Genomic DNA, 12,658 nt, shown 5'->3' with positions numbered 1-12,658 from the left:
TGTTTGAAAAATAAAAAGTAGCTTTTTGAGGAACCATATTTGAATACAAGGAGGGAAAAGCATCATCCTCTCTCTTGACCAACTTGAAAAGAATCAATCCTTCACCCATGCACTGTTTCTGGCAGCAGAGAGAAAGGTGTGTGGGTTGTTACCACTGGCAGGTACTTTGCTTAGAGAGTTCAAGGAATGGTGTGGATACTGGAAGTTAGACCCACATCTCAGTTACTTAAAGGTGTTTTCAAAGATGTTTATCTGATATCTCTTGTGTAGATTACACAAGCAGTGTGAGTTTTTGTTGTCTGGTTTCCAGTCTCACAAATCAGCATGTGGAATTAATTTTTCAGACCTCCTTCTCAGTGTCCTTTCCTTTTCCGACAGGTGAACCTTTTCTTCCTGCTGAACATCGTTCGCGTTCTCATAACCAAGCTGAAAGACACCCACAAGGCTGAGTCCAACCTGTACATGAAAGCAGTGAGAGCCACCCTGATTCTTGTCCCTCTCCTTGGCATCGAGTTTGTGCTGTTCCCATGGCGACCCGAGGGCCAGATCGCCGAGGAGGTGTACGACTACGTGATGCACATCCTCATGCACTACCAGGTGGGGAGCAGCACACAGCCCTGACTCACCTGAGCTCAGAGCAGTTGACATGGCAATCAAACAAAAGAGAAATGGTCCTGTTATTGCAGTGTTTAAAGATCTTCATCCAGTAGGCTTTGATTTCTCAGTATGTTGGATTTTCATTTGCTTACCTTCCAATTTTCAAAGGAAAGAAACATCGTGGCAGAAAGCTGGCCCCATATTTTTAGTGACCTATTTTTAGAAATAATTCATCGTGTTTAGATTTGTCCTGCATTCTCTGTGCTATCTATATCTGAATTTTATCAGAAACCTTTAATTATCTCACACCTGAAATAGCCTATATGCATATGAATTAAAGCAGAATCTTTGGTTTTATTTTACAGGGTCTGCTGGTGGCTACAATTTTCTGCTTCTTCAATGGCGAGGTAGAGTAACAACTTTAACTATATCTATAATAATTTTTCTTTTTTTATGTTTTTTATGTTTTTGTTTCAGCAATTAAGGAGGTGGTATTTTTTTCTTTTTTTTTTTTAATTTTATGTCTAAATTTGTCTAAATTAAAAGAAGAAAACAAAGTATCAGGATGCCAAGAGCAGAGCTTGGAAAGGACTATGCCATCATTCATGGCACCATTAAGTGTGTTAGGACTGATTCTTGGGTGCTGAGCTATACACGTTTGTCTTGATTAAGAAATTGAAGAGAGTTGTGACTTTGCTATAAAGTCTAGATAAATATCATCACACTGAAAAGCAGTTCAACATCCAGAAGGTTTATTTGTCTGTGTTGGAAGCTGTACAGGATGTTATCCTGGAGACTCACTGCTTGATCCTTCTGTAGCAGGAACAGGACCACACTGCACACACATTGCTGGGCTGGGGTATGGCTGGAATTAGATGGTCACTAAGGTCTCTTCCAACCAAACTCCTTCTATGAGTCCGGGATTGTTTTATGAGGCTCTCTGAGAAAATTTTAGGCTGAGATTTGGAAAAGTGTTTTTTTAGCAGAAGCAAAAAGAACCATTCCAACAGTCAGGCCTTAACAGCTTGGTGCGCTTGGGGCAGGAATTTGTGTGGGTCACAAGTGCATGTTTAAGGTACCACGATCAGCCAGTTCCAAGGACAGACCTTATTCTGACATGAGAGGATTGTACCAAGTTTCAGTAATAGATAGTATTGATCCTGTTGAAGCTAACAAGCTTCGCTGTTATCTTGGCTAGGTCAAGATCCCTGGAGTGCACAGGATGACTTTCAGAGTGCACATTCTACTTTCATGTAGAAACTCTTGCCTCAGGCTGTAGAGAGTACACTTCCAGAGGCTTAGTGTCAGAGATCAGAGTAGTAGGAAGGCTAAAAAAATATGTCTAAAATGGTTAATGTTCCTCTTGCTTGCAAAAAAACCCCAGCAACCCCAAAACAAATGAACAAAACTACCCCCACCAAAAAACTAACTGGTAATTTGCCAACATTTTTGGCAGAGGAACAAATACAATGCTATACTTATTCCTACACATCTGTTTGCTCATTTGTTCTCCATTTAGTGTGGTTACAGTATAGGCTGTAAGCAGAAATTTGGGAGTAACCAGATGTTTTCCTAAGAGTGAACCCTTAGGGTTTTTTATTAGATGTTCTAAAATTGTGCCAGTGTGTTTCTATAGTGTTATTGGGCAGTAATTTTTACTCAAAGGTAAATATTTCACTAATGCTAGAATTCATTAGTGTAAATTGCCCTTCCTTCTCTTCCCAAGTCCAAAGCTGACAGAATTGCAATGAAACTACCATGGGCTTTGAAAGTCTATTTGTGTGTCTTTGTTGTGTGTCCCCCCACCCAAATGTCTCAGTTCTACTGGTGTTTTGCCAGGGAGCCAGAAAAGATGAAGATAGGCTTTCTCTGGGTTCAGTGGGTCTGGGGCAGGGGCCTTGATCTGATTTTGCCATAGAGTAGATGCAGGTTCAAGTCCCTGCTCATACATGTAGTTCAAAGCATGAAGATCATTAAGTGCTCTGGATTGGATCTGATCACTTGCCCTCACTCTGCATTGACATTTCACACATTCTTTCCCTTCTACAGTGCAGAAAGCTCAGGATGCCTTTACAATGCCATAGTATAGTTCAGAATGCCTTCTAAAAACAGGTATTTTGAAAAAAATCAGTTTGTTCTGCTCCAGTGGAAAATTAAGGAGGAGGGGTGGAAAACCTGAAAATTTCTGCAGTTTTTATGAAACAATATTGTCTGCTGCTCAGTTCTGTCTTCATCCTTGTGCCTCTTCCAAGGCTGCTTTTAATTTTAAATTATGATTTATTTTGAAATCTATTCCTGTATATGTTAATATTTCATTGTTACAAATTCGTATTTTTTAACATATCCTTTTCTGCTGTGTAAGAAAAACCAAACCTGAGTCATCCCCTAAATTCACCATGGGCTCATCAGTGGTAAAAGATGAGCTCTTCCAACTCATACAAATCCTAATAAGTGAATCACTGCTTGAATATCTACTGGCAGAATAATATTTAAAGGAGAATGTAGGTATTTTAACATTTATTAATTTAGGAGTTCAACTTTTAGACCACAGACCTTTACTTAGTTAAAGATACATGTCTGTATTTGCTCTCTAGAGAGTGGAAATTTATCCTTTTTAGACCACCTTTGTGTTCAGTGCTTCAGTGACCACTATACTTTTTTCAAAATGATTTTCAGTACACCTTGCTCAAGAAAGGACTTAGTGCTATATAAACAACTGTATCAGTAAGGAAATGCAAGGGGAGAATGTAGGTAGGGAAAAATGTCAGCACAGAAAAAATGTCTTTCATTTTTCTCCTAAAAGGTTCTGGCCCCAGCAAGTGGGGCTGCAGGTCAGGGGTATTAGCAATTAAAAAATGCTAAAAGCACTAATTTCTTTCCAAGTCTTAGCCTTTTACTGTACATTTTAGTGTGTTCTGCACCAAATATCAGGAGCCTAATCCTGTTTGAGCAAAACACTTCTGGCCAAAAAGTGAACAAAAGTGATCTGCTAGGATAGAACTTCAGTGAAGATGAATTAAGAAATGTAAGAAAAATAGCTGGTATGTGCTGCTGACTGTAGCCAAGGAACATCTCCAGTTTGCTGAGCAGAGCAGCCAGGGATGGCCTGTCAAATCCAGTTCTTACAGGCACTGCAGCTGCTGGTCACAAAGCTCCTCCAGACAGGGCGGATGTGCAAGCCCTTCAGCTTGGATGCTCTGTGCCAGGGCTTCCCCAAGGACACTCACAGTCTGCTCTTACTCTGGGCCAGCAGCCCACAGAGTAAGATGCTCTCAACACATCAGGTTTGCCAGCTTCAGATGGGCTAGTGTGGCTTTTGGGGTCATACAGGCTGTGGTCAGAGGAGAAGCTTGTCCCAGATCGCTGATAAATCAGTAGGAAGATTCCTGTTGAAATTTTAATAGCAGGTGTTATAATGACCTACATGATCTGTGTAAGCCTTGTGGGGTTTGTTTGCTTTTTTTCCTTCATTTCACTGCTCCTCAGAAATGTTGCCATGAAGATCATAGTCTCAGGTTTGCAAGGTTATACAATCTGTTGTACAATAGTTGAGATGGATGAGGCTGTGTTGTGGTTTGGTTGTTTTTTGGTTATTTTTTTTTTTTCCTCCTGGTTGGCTACTGAGCTGTTTAATTTGTCTGATATCCAACGTCAAGCTACCAGTGTTATAGGGCTGACTGGAAGGAGTCCTTCCTGCAAACTCATCAAATCCAGCCATTATTAAGTTACAAGGTGAGAAATAATGATTTTTTCCAGCTGGAATCAGTATCTCTGTTAATGACTGAGAAACACAATTATATTATTACAATATTTTTTATTCAATGCTTTCTTTAACATCCTTTCTTGTAACAAAGTTACAAAGTTCTACCCCTCCTGAGCTGAATTTACAGCTCCATGCCACTGTTCAAAGTGAGAGGAGAAGGCAGTAAAAGTTCTGTTCTCACTTTGTGGGCAGACACACATATTGTTAAACAGAGTGTAACTGAATTTTCCCATCTTTTTCTATAAATGATTGGAAGGTTAGAGAAGAGTGAAAGACACTCACAATAGATGAAAGGATGTAAGACCCTACAAGAACAGACACACAGCAGGGCAGGGGTGCAGTCCTGATTCAGCAGTAATGGAGAGGCTTTGGGAAGAATGCCAGGAATACGTGGCTCAGTTAGAAATGCATGGAGAGAGTGTGATGGGCACTGGGGCAGGCAGAGAGGAAATGCTCTTTGCCCGTACAGGAAACCCTTTTTATAGCTCTCTGTCCTGGCATGGAGCAGCTGGACTGCTTTTCCCTGGCAGTAGCCCCAAGACACTTGTCTTGCAGGGATGCTGGTGACTCTCAGGAGCCATGGAATCCTTTAGGATCGGTTAACAAATGTTATTAACAAGCAAAAATAAGAAGAATAATTGTTACTGAAGGAATCAGGAGAAGTGTGGGAGAGGAGTGGAGTGTGTAATTTGGCAAGCCTAGTTAATCTCCCAGCTCTGCCAAGAGACTTCTTTGACCTTGTTAAGCCATTTAGTTCCAGTTGCTGGCATTTTCCCCACCTCCAGCCTGTCTTGTCTAAAGTGAAAATTGCTCAATGTGTAATTTTTTGCATGTGTGTCTATGTTCAAACTCTGAGCTTACTGAAGTAACTGACTGTGAAAGGAGAACAAATAGCACATAGCTTAGTGATGAACACAGATTGATTGAGTCCAAACTAAATTCCAAGCTTCCCTCTTGGAAAAGCTGGAATTTTGAATATGGTCCTTGTCTTGGCTTTATGATAGATTACTGGAGGTGGAATCAAATTGTGCAGAGACTTAAGGTTCTGTATTGGCTCTATTCTAAGGTTCTATGCAATGCATATAATAATTAATCAAAAACTTCCCATGCTGAAACAAGAACTCAGCCTTTAGACTCTGAGGAAATACAGAATTTTTATATGAAAAGCAATAAGATCTGAAACTCAAAATTATTAAGGTAATTGATTTCTCAGTGCTTGAAGATTTGTGTTTAGATGTTTAGAGTGGATTAGAAAGTTTTTGTGAACAGTAAGAGAACACTTCCTTTGCCCTAAAATGCTAATTTGTTATGTTAATTGGTTGATACCTTTTTCCTTACTGTCTAACATTTCCTTGTAAAGGATTTGAGAAATATGAAGTTCTCCTTTAAGCAGAGATTTCTGATACTAGACTGCAGGAAGCCTAAAAGCTACATCCCTTTTCTTGCATTTATTTTTATTTTTCATTATTAAAGCCAGAGTAAAATTAGATAAAAGGAGCCATTGTGTGAGGGAAATGGAAAGCAAACATAAACCCAGAAGACATATGGAAAATCCTAAAAATATTTACCCATAATATAAACAATTAACTGGGGCAGTCCCTGTTCACTGGTTAGCAGTTAGGACTGCTTTCTGTACAAAGTTTGGCTGAAAAGGAAATTAAATATTCACGACCTGTAGGCAGTTTTTTTAACATAGAAAAATGTCTGAAAAAGCAACAACAGGAGCTATTACCATTGTTAGCATTCCCCACTTGGCATGTGCCCTGAAAGACTAATTCTGTGTGAATTTCATGAATGTGACACTTCCTCGCTCCACTCTGCACAGGTGTTTAACCATATTGGAGGAAGGCCATGACAAACATCACATCCTTTCAGTGGAGACATGTAAACCAATGTTCAGCTATTTTATCAGCTTTATTTTTAACTCTGGTAGAAATGTGGAGTTCGGGAATTTGTCCTTCTAGTCATTTGCTTAAGGTATGGCCAGAAATTGGGAAAGACTGACTTGTGCCAAAAGCATAGCAAATATAAATTATGGTTTGCTGAGAGTAAATGGATTTACAGCTGCTGAGGATGTGGCCTTTTGAAAATAAGGACGAACAGAAATTACCTTTTCCACCTCTGTTTCTAGTCTGTCCTCCACTGGACTGCAGTTCACAGGGGAGGAAGCAGAAAATTGTGTGGCTGCTGTTCCTCCTGTAACCTGTCCTTTTTCTGAGCAGCTAGTGCACTACAATTGTAAAATGCCATTACTTCACACCAAATTTGCTGAAAAATTATGCTTACCTAAGCGGTGAATAATTCCAGTGCTAAATGGCAGGTAGGTGGGTATCCTTGTCCAGGATTTCTGAGCCTTACTGGCCCATTTGTTGAGACAAAGAGTGAAGAGACAAACAACAACGAAAGGAGGCCCTGAGCTGAGGTTGACGTGCACTTTGCTTTGTCTGGGGGCACAGGTGCAGGCTGTCCTGAGGAGGCACTGGAACCAGTACAAGATCCAGTTTGAGCACAGCTTCAGCCACTCGGACGCCATGCGCACGGCCTCCTACACCGTGTCCACCATCAGCGACGTGCAGGGCTACGGCTACGGCCACGACTGCGCCGGCGAGCACCTCAACGGCAAGGGCTACCACGACATGGACAGCGTGGCACTCAAGACTGAGAAGCTCTATGGCTGAGGGGCTGTCCCCTGCCAATCCACAGCTGATTCAGTGACTTCATGGCCAGAAGATCTCGCCTACCTTGGGAAATGTTATTCTCCTGGATGATGCAAACTAAACCAAGGTGTTTCTCGTGCGTGTGTGTGTGCGTGTGTAAACACACATGCATGTAGTTGTGTGTGTATCTATACAGTATGGACATCTGTACATATATATCTATATATGTATGTGCATTTATATAAGGATACAAACTTTGCCTCTTCAGTTTCTACTGTGTAGACAAAGTTGGCAAATTTTTGTACAAAGGGAATCAATGAAGGATTTCTTATTTTCTTGGAAGTTTGTATAAGACTGTGCTGTGTTGAAGCCACTTCATTTGCCTATAGAATCTTAGAGTGTAAATACCATACACTGTTGTCTTAATTCAACTTAAAATAGAACAAAGCAAAATGGTTTAAATAGGTGCAATAACAAGAAGTTTTCCAGGTCGTTTTTTTGGTCCAGCATTCATTTGGCTGTCAAAAAAGCCTGACAGGTAGGCTGAGGTAACAGATTCAAAGATAGATACTGCTCTTTTGGTTAAAGAGATTGATGTTTTGCTTTGGTTTGGCCAGTTTGTTTTCTTCCCACTGTTTTACACCAAGCACAGACACCACTTCCAGTGTGAGCCTTCATGTACTTCTGTACTGCAGTGTACTATCTTGCACCAAGATTTGAGCAATTCTATTGAAGCTATTTCAGGATATTCAGCAGTGTCTCCTTCTCCTGAATTGTATGGAAGTTTTCTTCTGGATTTAACAAAGACAAGACTGATGAGGCCTCACTGCCAGAGAGCAAAGGAGTCACCTGAGTCACTGTAAGTCCTTCCAGACACTCTAGTAACTGCAACTGGTGGAAGTTCACTGTGTGCTGAAGGAATTCACTCACCTGGAGAAGATCTTGTATTTATTCGTGGTAGCGTCATTCTGATTTTACTTTTCTGTATTTCCCTGGCCATACTCTTGATAACTTATTCCTTCATTCTTGGGGCAAAGTTTTGTGGCTGTTTTTGTTGTCTGATGTGAGCATGCAAGACTGAACACAGTGCACATGATATACTACCTTTAAAGCCAGTATATGAGACTCAGACCAATCAAGCAAACTAATATTAGTAATTCTCATTATTTGGAAAATCCAGTATAAGTTTTGTATTATAAAGTTTCAAAACTTTATGGATTGAGAATTTCAATATTATTTTGGATTGGTTGATTCTGAATCTCTGTCTCAGTTAATTAGCTAAGAACAGTACTTTATATGTTGTTCCTTTGGTTCTGCTGGTGCATAAAGGTCTCACTGAAAACTAGGAGGTTGTCAGGAAGGTCTTGAGAAAGTGTCTTTACAGAAATTTGTATTTTTCTTAAATCTTTATGCTTTAAAGAAATAGTAGTTTTCTTAAGTGAAAAGACAAAAATGCTCAAGAATGAGGGCATGAAACAAGGTGAGTTCACTGAAAATTAAAAATGTAAGAAAAAATTTTATACATTTCATTTGCAGATAAGTCTCTACTTGAAATAGGGAAAAACCAAAATTAGGCAGAAGAACAAGTAGATGCTGGAACTGTGACAGACTGCTTTGCTAATGAACATATTACTGATGCATGTAGTCCAGTCAAAAAATTGGAAGACAGTTCTTTCTGAGACCAGTTTGAAATAATTTTGCATAGAAAATTGTTGTATACAAGCCACCTTGACTTTGACATTTAAACATTTTTGTCAGTCGCTTTTCTCTACGCTTCAGTAGTGTTTATTACTTTGTGACTTCATAAGGTGTTTCATACTTTGTACTTAAAAAGAAAACATTGGGAGGATGTAGCAAGGTCCTGCCACTTGCACCTTTTTTTAGTGTTACTTTACAGCTCTCATGTCTGGAGAGTGAACATAGGAAGTGCTTTATTAATGATACAGTTTCACAATAGAGAATCTCAGCTAGGATGCACAATGAAGATTTCTCCTCTTCTGCAGGGCTGTCTGGTCAGCTGATGGGGATGATTTGAAGAATCAGTTGGATTGTGTAGAGTAGTGTAAGATCTGGCAATAAAAAGTTACAGTCTCTTAAATTTTAAGAGTGACAGTAACAATGTCTGCTACAACATGACTAGAGGTTATTTACAACTCTGCTGGCTGAACTTTGTAGTGTTACTTAACATTTGTGCAATGTTCTGAAGATATCAGTGGTGCAGAAAATCCCTGCTCCAGTGTAGCAGCTTTATATTTGTGGGACCAGATCATCAGCTGGTATAAATCTGTCTTGAGTTCCCTTTGCACAATCTGCAGGTACCACTGAGACTCAAAGCCCAGACAGGTGTCTGTCCATTTAAGTGTGCTGTAAACCATTTATGGCATATTATTAGAGAATTATTTCATGGTACCTGGTGGATTGTTGTTGTAATTAACACATAGATGTTGGTTTAGAGTGTGATACAGTATTAGACTTTAATTAAGCTTCATTCTCAGAGAGGCAGTTCAAATTTAACAGGCTACAGGTTTTGTCATTTAATATATATTTCTATTAGAGAAAGCTGTAATTGTAACTTAGGAGGGAAAATTGTTTTTATACAGAAATTACCCTACATCTAGGTGGACAATCACAGCTTCCTTCTAGGCACACACCTGCCCATCTTCACTTTGGAAAAGAAACACAGCCAGCTGGATGTGCAAGAAAATATTTCTGGCTGTGAAGGGTCACATGTATAGCAGAGCTATATTTCCCTTCTCCTGCTGAGGTTAGATAATCTGCTTTCTAATTTGCATTGGAAAATACCAATTCCTTATTTTGTCTTCCTACCTCACCTTTTTTCTGTTTCTACATAGCTAAGAGTCTGCTTCTTAAAATGTTTTTTGGTCACCGTAAGTTAAAATCAAATTCTTATGCTGATTTCTCATGGCTTTCTTCTACTTTACAGACTGTTGTAGTCCATAGCTGTATTCTCTGGGATGGAAGTAAACTCTCTTTTGGTGGGGCTGTGAGATTCCTTTGAACATGCAGATTATTATTTGTTTATTACCTGTTATTATTTGCTGTTTCCTTTTTTTTATTATTATTTAGTGAGAATTTATTGTATCAATCTACAGAGGCTACAGCAATAGTTGTATTTGTTATCTGTAACACCAGCATGCTATGATTCAATGAGAGAAAATATCTGTTTTTAATGCTACTGTCTTCAATTAATAAATGGCTGCATTGCAGGGTCCCTCAGTTGGTTGTTTCATGTTGGCATTTTTGTTATTCAGTTTTTCATGGTGGTGATCTACAAGAGTATTTGGCTGTAGAAATGCTGCAACACTTATTCCTTTTGATGTCAAGAAACATTTGGGCTGGCAACCAGGCAACATTCATTTATTGTACTATGTAAATAAGATTAATAGAAGTTATGGCATTGTATTTATTGCTTACACTAAGAAGAAAATGGAAAAAATGTGAAGTTATTTTTTTGGTCGTTTGGTTTTCACCTTGTTCATATGAATCATGCATTTTAATTGCCGAGAAAAGTATTGTTTCTGATCAATAAAATATTACGCCATTTATTCATCTCTCTTGTGCTGTAATGTAACAAAGCTGATCTAAATTGGCTTTCACAGATGTCTTAACTCTGTGATAGTTAAATATTAACCCAGGGAGAAAGTAATTACATAGAGTTACTAACAATTATTCTGGTTTTAAGTGTTTTTCAATACTTGTATTTAATACTAGAGTGCTGAATTTCTGGAGGAAGTTTGTACAGATAATATGAGATGACTGGACATAAAATTATTTACCTGAAAGTTTAGTATTCCTACTTCTTGTCTTCTGAATCCACCTTTTAATAAAAAGTTAATATTTACTTACATTAAGCCAAAATGTCTGTTTCATCAGGAACTAACAGCAGAGTTAGTTAGTTCTAAAGAGACTAAATTGAGTGTATCCATCTTCTTCATTCCATCAGTGGAGGTGGAGGTAGATAAGCAAACCTAAGGTCAAGTAAAACCCCAAGAAATATTTAACACCCCCCCAGGGGATCTTAAATACTAGGTGTTAATACTACAGTCTGCCTGTTACCCCCAGTTAAAGTGTGCTAATAGCCATCCAAAAAATGCACAATCTCCTGCCTCTCTTCATGGCTTCTAAGCAGCAGCTTGTAATTGCAGGTAGGTTTTTTGATCTTCGGTTCCTAGGACCAAATGTCAGGCAGTAGAAATTGTAACAGACTCTAAGTTGTGTCTGTTCCTTCAGTTCTCTTCCCATACTCCCACTTACTGATTCTCTGTATGTACAGAGTTTAAACTGGTCCATTTAACAATTACTCTATACTGTTATGCAAGTAACTGTAGAGAAGTAGTAAATCCAATCCCCCAAATCCAAAAGCTTCTCCTTAAAACATTTTATTGTAACTCACGTCCAGCAGAAGAAAAGGAGCACAAATGATAGCTACAGTAGCATTTTCCAATGCAGTATAGGTACCCAAAAAGCAATTAAACAGCAAAATGAAACCCAGCATCCTACCCCCCTCAGATTAAACAATGATCCTTATACTTTCTATATCATTTTAAAAGAGGAAATGTTCTTACAGCACAAGATATTGAAACAAACTTACCAATATCCCATCAATACTGGCACAGAATCCTCTTCCACTCTCTGCAAGATACAAAGATTACTGCCTTTGAAAATATTCCAGTGGTGTATCTTGCACGTTCTTGTCGTGACAGTCACCATTGAAGTCACAGTTCTAAACCAAAGTTTTGGCTTTTGAAAATGATCTGACTCTGAACATCTATGTGCCAAAAATACAAAATTCATTTTGAACTAGATGAAATCCGTTCCAAAGTGAGTCTGACTGCAAGTGCAGCAGTGACAGACCCTTGTTTATAATTACAATTATCTATCAATCACCCTACAGCTGCAGCTCTTTAACATCTTTTAAACGATACTCCCTAAATGAATAATTCCAATTTATCCACATGGAGTTCAAGCTTCATTTGAGGCAAATGACATACAAGATTCTTTTTAAAATAAACTCAGTTTTATCGCTGCCCCCTAAATTTTAAATATATTTTCAGCCAGTACTTCTAATGACTACTTCAAAGTTTTCTTCCCCTCAACAAGATTCACCACTCTAAATAAAAACTCTTACAAAGATAAAAGATCCTATGATTATTGCTAATTCATTTGAAGCTTAATACATTGTCTTATATGAATTTAACAAAATACAAATACAAAAAAAATCAAAGCCTGTCTTCTGAAAAGTGCTTACACACTATTGTTAATTCCTGACTTAAGATGAACAAGCTTTCCTGGAAATTCAGATTTCACAATCGGTATCAAAATGAAAAATGGCCACAAAGGAAAAAGTGCCCAGAGGTGCTGGTGGTGTCTGGTGAATCCAAGTTTTATTGGTGGATGCAGGCAATCTAAACTGAGTTCTTCCCTGTGGAGGAGCCAGGAGCAAACCCTTCTATGCAGAGAACTGGTTTGGAGCCAGTGGGCTCATGGCCAGTGCTTGGGGCAGAGTCCAGCAAGGAATCCCAAAGCTCTACAGCACATGCATAATCATAAGCCATGCACAGATTATCAAAGGAGGAAACAGGCTTGAACACAAGTCTTCATGTATTTGCTTAGTTCCTTA

The 12,658-nt window shown here is 38.8% G+C and overlaps 1 protein-coding gene across 4 annotated transcripts in view; it reads left to right on the top strand.

Annotated features, from left to right (window-relative positions):
* Window positions 1-10,883, top strand: part of CALCRL (calcitonin receptor like receptor) — a 63,431-nt gene extending 52,548 nt beyond the window's left edge. For 3 of the 4 annotated variants that reach the window (XM_053947110.1, XM_053947109.1, XM_053947112.1), the window contains 3 exons: window positions 379-597; window positions 963-1,004; window positions 6,817-10,883. In XM_053947110.1, the coding sequence (XP_053803085.1) occupies window positions 379-597; window positions 963-1,004; window positions 6,817-7,038 (483 nt within the window). In that variant the 3' untranslated portion in view covers window positions 7,039-10,883. Of the gene's footprint in view, window positions 1-378; window positions 598-962; window positions 1,005-4,253; window positions 4,313-6,816 lie in introns of those variants that run through there. The other variant, XM_053947111.1, reaches the window with a different exon arrangement.
* Window positions 10,884-12,658: the final 1,775 nt, after the last annotated feature.

This window comes from Vidua chalybeata, chromosome 7 (genome assembly GCF_026979565.1).
Source record: "Vidua chalybeata isolate OUT-0048 chromosome 7, bVidCha1 merged haplotype, whole genome shotgun sequence".
Lineage (NCBI taxonomy): Eukaryota > Metazoa > Chordata > Aves > Passeriformes > Viduidae > Vidua > Vidua chalybeata.
This window is presented reverse-complemented; position numbering and strand designations above follow the sequence as displayed.